Source organism: Daktulosphaira vitifoliae, unplaced genomic scaffold, assembly GCF_025091365.1.
Source record: "Daktulosphaira vitifoliae isolate Bord-2020 unplaced genomic scaffold, ASM2509136v1 Scaffold_1, whole genome shotgun sequence".
Taxonomy (NCBI): Eukaryota; Metazoa; Arthropoda; class Insecta; order Hemiptera; family Phylloxeridae; genus Daktulosphaira; species Daktulosphaira vitifoliae.
In genome coordinates this window covers 51,699,070-51,711,368 of record NW_026099572.1, presented here as the reverse complement: position 1 = coordinate 51,711,368, position 12,299 = coordinate 51,699,070, and the positions used below count along the sequence as shown (strand labels likewise).

Genomic DNA, 12,299 nt, shown 5'->3' with positions numbered 1-12,299 from the left:
TCAAAGTGTCTCTCCACTTATCGACCAGCTAGTCTGATCTATGCCACAGTGCCGGCAATCGGAGTGTAGGACACTTATATAATTTACAACGCATAAATTATTAATATTATTTTGTAGTATACATTAGATATTCTAAGGTAATTAATTTGATTGAATTGTATTTACTACTTATTGAAGGGCCACAACCTGGCTGGACAGGGTAATAGTACAATAATATCATAATTAGAATTTTAGTTAACCATAAGATTTCTTCATAGTGTCTCTCCACTTATCGACTAGCTAGTCTGATCTCTGCCACGGTGCGGGCAATCGGAGTGTAGGACACTAACATAACTTATCGTGCATAAATCTATAGTACAGTCGCATCTAACCTAGGTCGTCCTACAGGTGATTGAAAAGAAGTAGGCCACATATCATAAGGTTCTTTGCATAAAGACAAAGATATTATTTGAGATCTCGCGTTGGTACATCCAGCTACGAAATACAAATAAATCAGAGTCGAAATATTATACTAAAAACTAATATTTTACTAATATATATTTATAACTAACATCATACTAAACAACTAAAAGTGTCTCTCCACTTATCGACCAGCTAGTCTGATCTATGCCACAGTGCCGGCACTGTAATCGGAGTGTAGGACACTAGTATAATCTATTGTGCAAAGAACTGAAATTGAGCTCGCATCTACCCTAGATCACCATCTGGACGACTGAAAAGACGTAGGCCACTTGGAAATAGTTTTGTTGCACAGGACAGTTATGTTACTTAGAAGTTATTCATTTGCTTTATAAATTATTAAATAATAAATATATTAACGTAAAACATCATATACAAGGTTAAGAACTATACTACATAAATATACAAAAGGTTTTTGCAAAAAGACAGAGTTATAACAAACTTAGATTTCACCTTGGGTAGATTTAATATAGAATTGTACTAGAAAAGTAGTTACACGCGAGTTAATAATAATATAAACCGTATAAATATAATTGCGTGCATTAATGCGTAAACGTATATATCGATAATCATTACATCAACAACATCATTCATCTCAAGAGAATATCAGGATAGTCAGAGGTAAGTGAAACATTTGTTTATATAATAAGTTTATAATAGATCCTTTACTGAAGAATTTTTTAGTAATAAACAATTAGAACAAGATAGGTCATTGAGAATAAACTGAAATATTTTTATAAAAGACACGATATTTGTGAGTCGCCGGAAATTAGTGTGCGCGTTTCTGTGCAGGAGCTAGGTAGTGACCCTTCTTTGTAATTCCATCTTATTCATACATTAGACGTTTTTACACAAGCATACATACCCCGAGATCCCTTTCTATTTCATTTTATTGTAGTCACTACCGGGTATCTATAGACACTTTTGCTTTCCATTGGTACCCATCCTTTTTACACTACGCCTGCTACGATTATTATTTCCTTATTGGCCACCTGTGTTACATTTCTTTACATTTCTTCCCTTTCACACTCCGAGCCCCAAACACACTCAACAACATTCCTTCGCCACCTTATTATAGCCATTTTATTTATTACAAGACTACATACCTACACTCACTCGTTTCTCTTTTTATTTATTACAACCATATTCCCCTTTGCCCCTTTCGTCTTTCTTTTTGTTTATTACAGGAATAGTGTTTCCGTCGTGTGATGAGCGAGGCGTGGGGTGGGGTGAATGCGTTATGACAGTTTAGTCTAGACGACGGAATATGCGATAACGCGTGGCGTTTGGAGAGTTACATACATACATACATACATACATACATACATACATACATACAAGTGAATCTAATATAAGCGTGTTAAAAATAATTAGCTTTTCTGATACATTTACTGTAAATAGTAATTATACTATTAATTTCTTGACTGCATATTAATCTTAAAAATACTATTTTTTTTAATTCTCATAAAATTTTCTATTTAATGATGTCAATTTCAAACTGCAAGTTGTGCTAAAAGTCATGATAACAAATTTAACTTTTTTCTATAAAAAATTTTTTAAAAAAATTAACTTTAAAGGACCAAAAAAAATGATATTTTGCATTGATTATTTTTAACGTATTAAAAATCAAAATCATTGATAATTTAACAATTTTTTTATTTTTATTCTTGTTTTTCAGTAATTAGTAAAATAATCAAAACTTAGGAGTAATAGAAAGAGTCTAATTTCAGATTTGAAATCAGTGCAAAAAGTTGATTTAGAAAAGTATATTTTTGATTCCCATGAAAGTTCTTTGTATACTGTGGTTCCTTTTTTATAAAGTATTCTATTAAGCTTTTTAATTTTAAAATATGTTTGTCATAGAAGTAACAAAATATATTACTTTCTCATTTTTTCCGTAAAAATTACAATATTAAATTATTAAATATTAATTTCATACTACATTTAATTTCTATATTAAATATTTATTCATAAATTATACCTTTAGATATATGAACTACTAATCACGTTATAATTAAGGAGTCTATGTTGTTTTTGTAATTATGCATCAATTTCTTAGAATTAAACACTATCAACAAATTTACAGCGTATCATTTCTTATAATAGTGATTTTAATCATTGTCAGACATCATCTATGCTACATCTATTTTGTGCCGCGACTTCACTGTGCTATTGTTTTTTAAATTAAATTTTTAAATTTAGATAAATTGTATCAAAATTAGTTTTAGGTTATAGTTTATTCTGTATGATTATCTTAAGACATTTTAGACAAATTTTATAACTGAATGACTAGTATAGAAATTAAGTGTATTGGTTTTTCTTTTTTCCCTTTATCAAAATCAATTAGTTATTAAGACTTGTTAATTTACTGTTATTTTGTCTAATGGTCACGTATGACAATTATAGTTTTATAGTATTACATTTTCAATTAGCAAATATGAATAACTTGGGTTGTATTTTTATAGTTTCTATAATTCGCGTGATAATTTTATAATATGGAAATTATAGGTTAATGACTGTTTTAATTAATTATACGCATTTTAAGTATCATGTGACAAATGAAAATTTTCTCCATTTACTAACTTAACTTGATAACATTTTATTAACTTGAGTCATAAAATAATTTACTTGCTTTTAACTAGTTAATCACATTATTGTAATAAATTATTACAGCATAATATAATATATTATATTTTAACAATTAAAATATGAGTGTTCTGGTTGGTTTCTAAAAGTTAATTCAATTATTTTTTATAAAATAATAATAACTAACTAAAAAAAGGTTTTTGAAAAGAAGAGAGGGATCTAAGATCTGATTAAGATAAAATATGTCGAATGAAAAAGGGATTATTAAAAAATGTTATTACTCATAAAAAAATTGTGTTGATCCATACACTTTTAAATGAATTATAGCATTATAAAGTTAAAAATTTTACAAATAAAATCAAGAATTTTCACACAAAAAGAGCATTTGATAGTCATTTTCACCTTGAAGACAAAATAAAGTTAAACTTTTTTTAACTTTAAAGTTTTAAAAGTATCAGAATTTCCGGAACACTTTCAAAAATTAAGTTGAAAAAGTTCTACTTTCTCTATGCATTTTTATGTTTTGAACCCTCTCTGTATTAAGGGAAATGGTCCGATTTAAAAACAAGTATGTTGAATTAAAGAAGTATATAAATATTATTTCTAATAAAAAAATTGTGTTGATCCATACATTTTTCAAAAAGTTATAGCATTATAAAGTTAAAAATGTAAAATATAAAATCGAGAATTTTAACACAAAAATAACCATTTTCATCGTGAAAACAAAATAAAGCCCAAACATTTTTTTTTAATATTTAAGTATATTACATTAGCTTTAAATTAAGATATATATAAAAGTGTCAGTATTTTTGTAACACATTCAAAAGTTAAGTTGAAAAAGTTAATTTTTTGTGAAAAAGTTGTTATTTTGAACCCCCCCTTCCCTGTGGGCTGGTAAAGGATTAAATTTATAAAAAATATACCAATTGATTGGTAATGACATCAAGCATCTATAAAAAAAAATTATATTGATTTGTTCATTTTTGAAAAAGTTATAGCTATTTTAAGTAAAAAAAATTGAAAAAATCTCGAAAATTAGTGATTTTTAAATTTGTAATTTTTTTGGAGGTTCCCCCATTTACGGGAAACGAGGGAAATTTTTTCAATTTTTTAGGGTAATGTCTTCGACTAGATACGATTTGTGATCTTTTGACGTATCATTGAAAGAAATCGCATCAGTGAAAGCTGAGAAAAAGTGGTAACAGAGACAAAAAAAAAACACATAATAGTAAAATTAATACTTTCTCAGCTTCGCATCGAAGCTAAAACATTAATATTTTTTAATCTTGAGAATTCCTGTAATAATAAAAACTTATGACGCACGGCACTCTGTATTTGCTATATAAAATAAAGATAATTTTACTTAATTGAAAATTAATTAATGCGTAAAAAAAATAAACGTGGAATTGAGAGTAAGAGTTTGCAAAGGTCAAGGTAATATAATTCACAAACATAAAATACACATGAGATACACTTAAGTGCTGGTCTAAACCAGCAACTCATATCCTCCTGAAATGAATGGCGTGATTACCTTTATCGTAGATGTGCAGGCGAGTATTTGTAGTTTATGNAGATACACTTAAGTGCTGGTAAACCAGCAACTCATATCCTCCTGAAATGAATGGCGTGATTACCTTTATCGTAGATGTGCAGGCGAGTATTTGTAGTTTATGACTGCTATGGCGAATGCCTAGACGAAAGACCACGCTTTCTGGCTCACTTACATCAGATCTGCCATGGACCCGACTTGCAACGTGGACCCTAGTTGGGACAACAAAGAGTCCCAATCTTACCAGATGCCTCGTACCAGAAGAGACTGTGTAGAGCATTGTCTGCCTCTTCCAAAATATCCGCACAGAAGTCAAGCGTTGGCACAGCTGCTTTATGAATACAGTTTAGATACTCGTTAAAGCAACCGTGGCAAAGCATCACCCGCGTGAAATTTCTTCTTGTCATTTCTCAATTCAACCATTATGTCGTTGACAGTAATGAGCAAAGTTAAAAATTGTTTACTAATTAAAAGTAATTCAAACATGACGAAAATAACGTCGTTTGTAACAACCGGCAGTATTAAATGTTCAGTATGTAAGCTGAATAATACTACATTTAAATTTTCATAATTTTTAAAGTAAGCTGTATCCTGAAGAATTGAGAAAATAAAAAGTTTAAATTTATGCAACATAAGTATACGTTGACATAAGCAAATGTTTTAAAAAATATTGTTTTAAATATACATTAATGGAGCATAAGAATCGTCTCAGTGTGCAAAAAATGAGAATTATAGACAATAAGGGCAACAGCATGTCATAGTTTTTCAGTGCGTAAACCCAATAATTGGGTTGGGTTATTATTAATAATTATTAGTACATTAAGATGCTCAGATTTTGCTATCAACAGCAGTAAATATAGTCCACTACGATGAAAACAAGCCAGTGGATTCAGGATCACAGTTATATTACTGAACATATGTTTCAATGTTTACATTTACCAAAAAAAAATCAGTTGCAATTACTAGTGCAGTACTAATGCTAGTCAATGCTAAAATATTAAAGATATTTCTGATTTGGTAACTGTAGCAATTCCGGTTTAAAAAAATATATTGAATTAAAAACCATATTTCTAAAAAAATGTTGACCTAATAATCTTCGAGCACTTCCTCGTCGAACAGTTTTATGATACTGATTTTTATCACATTTTGATCTATATTGCTTTGACTCGTCCCCACCTTATTTAATTTTGATATAGTAAGATAGATGTTAAGGTATTATAGTATTTTAATTTTAGTCCTTAAGTGTTATTTTATTTATGAATAATACATTTTTACAATAATTTTTTAATTTTATATAAATATGAATATGTAATAATTTAGTATATTTTAGCTAAACATCCGTCATATTTAGATTCTTAGTTAAATGAGTATTTAATAATTCCGGTAACATAAAGTCTTCGTAAAAGTGAATAAGTTTTGGTTCCATATTATCGTTCCAAAATTTGTCATCTCGAAGAATTTTACAATAGACTATACCTAAAAAAGTTAAATAATAGCATTTTATAGTAAAATATTTTTGAATTTCAAGTTTTGAATCAAATTTTATAGGGATTTAATTATATAAAATAATACTAAAATTGTTTCTAGTTTTCCTGATTATAGAGACTTTTAATAATTCGTTTAGTATAGACTGAAAAATTTAACATAGGTCTGATTTTTATATGAGAAGAAATCATTAAAGAAATTACATTGTCGCGGTCGGTTGTAAAACAGTTATCGTAATCGCGAATCATAATTTAATGTATATAAAAAAATTAATTGATCGTGTTAGATTATATCATAATGAATTTATTTTTAGTACCTTTTGGTGTCCAAATAATTAAATAACAATACTGTCTCTTTGAAATGTGCAGTTCTCCTTGTATTTGATAAAAAAATCGAGAACTACGTTTCAGTATGAGTTCTTTATGCTCATTGTAATGCACATATTTTATCACTTTATTTTTAATAGCTTCTTCGGGAGTCAAATATTGGGCATTAACTGGACATTTTATTTCAACAATACCATCATCTCCGATTAAACCATCCGGCCTCGCTATTAAATAGTTCAAGTTTTCATCAATAAATGCGCTGCACGGTTCAATCTTTACCTCCATTTTCTTCTCAAAATGTTCTTTTGCTTTCGGCTCTTTAACTGTGCCATATTTATTAGCAAACCTATATATAAATCAACAAAAGCACAAAACAAGAAATTAGTATGTTCTCAATAACGCTTAAAACTTAAAAAAAAAAATGACTATTTAATAATTACACGAAAAAAAATTTAATTTTAAAACAGTACTAACGGTATATTATCTTTATTATCATATTTTTTATTCCAAATGCGCAACGTTCTTCTCAAGTATGATTCTTTGTTTTTTGATAGATTAAATGAACAAGCACAGTGAAAACGAGAAGATGTTAAACGATTATTACGTATTTTTTTCCAGAAATCTTTATTAACAAAATGTATTTCATTTTTCTTAAATAATTCTTCATCATAGTTATTTAATTTTAAACTTTGTAGAAAAACTTTTTTAATATTTTCGAAGTCTTCATCGATAACCTCTTCCTTTTGATTAGCTGCTCCATTATTCGTTATATGAAAATTAAAATAAAGGAAAACGAAATGAAATAACAGTTAAGGTTTAAATGATGAGATCAACTAAAAGAAAGTATAAATATATTTTTAAAAATGTTAGGTACACAAAACGGGATGGGTTGACGTTTTTTACGTACATGCAATTCAGCAAAAGGTACGGGGGGGCTGACGTGTCATAGTGTGTACGTTTGTATATGTCACATCAGTTATGCCACTGACACCCTGCAAAAGTTTTATAATTATGTCTGCAGCCGTCGAGTGGACTGGTAATTTAGAAGATGACAACGTACGCCGCCACTTTCGACTTATTTCCACCAACACAGCAACCACCACCGTTGTAACGGTAACGCTGTTGGACCGATCCCTGCGATGTGTAGCGATTAATGACAATTCATTCGCGCTCGTTTGTTTGGTTGTATTAAGTGTATTGAAATCATTTGTTTCTTTTGGTCAATATCGCGTTTTTGCCGTAATTATAAAATGAATGATCTATCAAGTAAGAAATTCTACGGTATTCATGTCTATCCGACACGCCAGCGGATGTTACCAGTGTTGGCGTGTCGTGTGATACATGTTACTATAATATCCAAACGGTTCGTCATTGGATAAATATTTAAGAATTAGTTATTTAAAAAATCATAGAATCCACATGGAATAAGCGTTATTTTAAAAATAATATTTTATTTATTAATTTGTATATTTTATAATTTTCTTTTTTTTTTTTTCTTCTTGGTTGTTTTTTTTGAACGGAAATATTACCTTGTCATTATTTATTCATGTGTTGTTATTAAATTACTTAGTGCTCAATACCAAATATTATTCCTTTCCTTCTATACTAAGGTTGTCCTTATTTTTTGAATTTCGGAATTTCTTTTGGGACACCCCTCCTTTTTTTTTAGTATAAAAAAATAATATTCTGAAAATTTAAGATCATTTGGAAAAATTTAAAACTTCGATTAGTCGTCGGTAATCTATACATAAACGAAAAGTCCCATCCTTCTTCTTCGCCAGCACGATCGGTGCTGACCACGGCGATCCTTTCGGTTCTATTAGCCCCTGCGCCTCAATGTCGTTTACCATATCGTCAATAATCTCCTGTTTGTACAGGGGTAGGGGTACGGTTTTAGTGCAATAGGAGTCGGGTCTTTCAATAGAATGTCGTGTTCGATCAATTTTGTGCGACCAACCGTGTCGTTAAAAACCGAGGCGCAATTACATATCGTCTGTGTTAATAACGCGCGTGTTCGTGGGTCGCCGGTTATATCTAACTGCATCAGATGTGGTTTGCGGATCGTGTGTCATGTGCCTGATTTCCAACAAGCGGTGTAGGTTTCTTAGTGCCAAAGTGCATTGTTCCTGCTGAATAGTCCCAGGCGACTATCTGATCAATCAGAAAATCATGGCCTAGTAATACGTCGCAACACAGGTCGTCTAAAATAACCGCTGAAAAACGCACATCTAAATCCGCGATTTTGGCGATAAACATGAAGGTACCTATCGTCGTAGCGATGTGTCCGTCTGCTATTATAACCGTGTCGGTGTGTCCTTTATAAACAGTTCCGTATTTATAAGCAATTACCGGTTTTACATACGATTTATGCGCCTGTGAGTCGAGTAAAGCTGTGACGAAGCTAGTTTCGAATTCTAACTCGACTACTGGAGTAGTAATTCTACGCGGTCATTTTCGTTGGCCATTACTTGGGTGGTTTACGGTTCGAACGGGGGGCAACTAGTTCTTAACCGCGATGCCGGTTTGCCCAGTGACAGCGTTAACTGCCATTAGTCGACTTGCCGGGTCGACTGACACCCTCTCTCTCACTGTGCCCGAAAAAATTTCGAACACCTGACTCGCGCTATTGTCGGTCGACAGTGTGTTCGAACTTCAATATCCTGATTACATCCGAATTTATCGCGGCATAACCTCCATTCCGATAAGAGGGGTGCAGTGCCGAAAGAGTGCCAAGATTGTTGGCGGTATGTAACTCGTAAGGACCGTTAGATTCGGTGTATTGCGCGACGGTCGTGATGCGTGATACGTTTTTACCGGATAAAAATTACGTAGCGGCAGGGCGCGTTTTAAATGAAACGTCGTTTAAAACGCTGCGCCCTGTTTAAATCTGTTGTAGGCTGGGGTAGCGGACTAATTCTCTCATAACTGATTGCCGTTTTCCGATACCGACGGTCTATTTGGACATCGGCGATGCCAGTGTCAGTCACCGCAATATCGTCACGGGGTTGGCGGTGCGTCCACTTAACCCGCTTGCTCTCGGGCCGCTGGTTGCGGCGTATGCCGCGGAGGTAGTTCGGCTGACTGTTGGGACGCTGGTGGAGCGTACCGAGGAGCCGCGGTCTTATCTAAGCCGTGCGCTATCTCACGTAGATCGGCGAAAGACGTTGAGTGCATTAACCATATCATAGCGTGGTAATCGTCCCGTAAAAGCTCCGTTAACTGTCGCACAAGTTGTTGTTCCGGTAAACCACAACGTACTCGCGCGGCCAAACGTTTTTTATGAATAATAAACTTTAACGTTAACGTTTTTCGGGGGCCCTGTCGCGTTGTTTTTAAGTCCGTCTTGAGCGCAGTCCGGATATCGATATTGTCGAACTCCTCGAGTAATTCGGACTTAAATTCCGTTCATGGCATATTATTTAACTTAATAACTCGCCACCAATCACCTTCCCTGCCATTCAGAAACGGAACGACGATGTTAACCCACGCAGTTGGGTCCCTTGGGTCCTCTCCGTTTCTCCCGTAATATTCAGGCAAGCAGGCGCGTACGGTGCGTAGGTCGTAGTAAGGTACCAATACAGACCGCGAGCTGTGGTTAAGCGACAAATCATTAAAAGACCGATGACCGTCGGTTGTGTTGAATTGCCCCATCCGTGGTTGGCGCGTAAATGAAAAATCGGTCGTCTCGTTCTCATATAAATAAGTGCGCTGATAATGTACGTCCTGCCAACCCGTGCTACACATCCGTGGTAGCGACGCGCGTGACGCTTGTACGTACGACCGTTTCAGGTTGCGAGCTCCTTGTGCTTCGATGTCTGCGAGAAGCTCGTGAAGTGTCGCGTCAAGTCCGTCGCTCCCAATGGACCGAATGTAACGCGATGAGCGTCTGATCTTCGACTATCGTTTCGTTCGACGTTAACTTGACGAATAGTCGGTTGTGCAGCAACATGTGGGGACGGCAGCATATTTTGACTGATTCGCTCAAACATGTTTGAAATCTGTCGCTGTTCCATTGACATACGCGACAGCGACCTTTCTAATTCAGTCATCCGTGCCTCGATCCGCGAGTTATTTGAAATGTCGCGAATGTTCTGTCGAATCGCCCCGACTTATTCTGCCGCGTGCGCGCGTAATTTCCCCCGGTTGTTCGCCATCAGATTCGTCGTCTGATGTGCGTAGCGTGAGGTTCACTGGACGTTCCTCCGGTAAAGGCGCTACGCCGGACCGCTAATTGTTCGAGTCGAGTTCGCTGACACGGTCCGTGGATTTGTCCGGAATTTCGCTATCGAGTGACGTACGGGGTGGTAGAATTCCAGTAGCTGGATTCTTCCCTTCGCTACGTAGGTTTTCCTCTAGCATAATTAGCATGTTGGGTTTCTTCGCGTAACATGGTAGCTGTCTAACCAATTTATTTGTGCTAATGATTTCCCCGAATAGGCCAGTCAACGAAGGAGTTATTTTGGCGAATGATGGAAAAAATTCCCAAACAAATTTTTTTTTTTTTAAAGTTGAATTAAGATATGTATAATGACATACTAAAAGTCCTCATCGATTGGACTTGAGCTTTTTTTTTACAGCCTCGTAAAGTTATTTTATTTTTTAAATTTTTAACTTAATAATGCTATAACTTATTGAAAGTTGTATGGATCAAAACATTTTTTCATGAGATATAATATTTTTTAATAATCCCTTTTTCATTCGAAATACTTTATTTTAATCAGGATATTAATAAGGAACTAGCAGATCATGTAACTTTTAGAATAATCCACCAATTTTTTAAAATAAAACACTATCTAAAGATTTGCATCGAAGCCTTTTTTTTTTTTTGATAGTGATTTTAATCACTATCAGATATCATTATACTTGGTCCAACTATACCATGTCACCACTGTGTCGCAACCTTCCTGTGCTGGGATTTTTTTTTTTTTGATATACACATTTTAAAGTTCAAAAATATGAGCTTTTTTAATTTTCTCAAAAAATATTTAACATAAAAAAAAAAGTTTCGTATAAAAGTTGTTTAAAAGACAATTTTAAACAAAAAATATATCTAATTTTTTTTCATTTAAACAAATATTTTTCGAGTTACATTACATTTAATATGAGCACTAAAATTTATTTTCTAATTTTTTTCATTTTACGGTTACTTTTTATCATGTTACACTTACGTTAGACACAATGTTATAAATGCATATGTGTGTATGTGTCAGTTTATTTATTTATAGTATCATTAAAGTGTAGTGCATATTAAGATACAACCGATAGAGTAGGCATTTGATTTGACGCTATATTGTTTAAACCCAACTAAACGATAAATTGTACATTCCCAAACAACAATTATACTATGACAATTGCCACCGGAATTTCTGTTAATCTTTTTTTTCTTTGCCTTAAAAGAATCATATTATGTCAATTGCTACCGGAATTTTCTTTTTCTTTGCCTTAATTCCAACTACTTGGGGTCGGCCACCCTCATTCTAAACTTCCACTTGACACGATCTCCCACATTTTCTACGCTCATATCAACTGTCCTCATATCACATTCAATAACATCCCTCTACCTCTTTTTCCTTCAAAATTCATTTTTTATAACTGTTCTTACAGCTTCCGATTCTTCTCTCTTCGTAACATGACTAAATCATTTTAATTCTATTTTCTCTAATCTTATCCACAATTGACGCTACACTTATACTCCCTCGTATATGCTCGTTCCTTATTCTATCTTTTCTATTCACTCCACTCATCCAACTAAGCATTCTCATCTCTGCTACACTAATTCTCTGCTCTACTTTCTTATCAACCGCCCAACACAATGAACTATACATCATAGCTGGCCTCACAATTTCATACTAAATTTAAAAACTATAATTAGTATTTATTCATATATTATATTT

The 12,299-nt window shown here is 33.2% G+C and overlaps 2 protein-coding genes across 5 annotated transcripts in view; both read right to left on the bottom strand.

Moving 5' to 3' along the window:
- LOC126896997 (uncharacterized) overlaps nt 1–12,299 on the bottom strand; it is a 192,619-nt gene that overhangs the window by 122,688 nt on the left and 57,632 nt on the right. The gene's annotated exons all lie outside the window — the stretch shown is intronic.
- The window catches only part of LOC126896990 (uncharacterized), a 46,392-nt gene that overhangs the window by 11,834 nt on the left and 22,259 nt on the right, over nt 1–12,299 (bottom strand). Inside the window, exons 3-5 of one of the 4 annotated variants that reach the window (XM_050670304.1) lie at nt 6,880–7,156; nt 6,396–6,751; nt 5,835–6,070 (exon numbers count right to left, since the gene is read on the bottom strand). The exons of 2 other annotated variants lie outside the window; for them this stretch is intronic. In XM_050670304.1, the coding sequence (XP_050526261.1) occupies nt 5,925–6,070; nt 6,396–6,751; nt 6,880–7,156 (779 nt within the window). In that variant the 3' untranslated portion in view covers nt 5,835–5,924. Of the gene's footprint in view, nt 1–5,834; nt 6,071–6,395; nt 6,752–6,879; nt 7,157–12,299 lie in introns of those variants that run through there. One more of the 4 variants, XM_050670305.1, reaches the window with a different exon arrangement.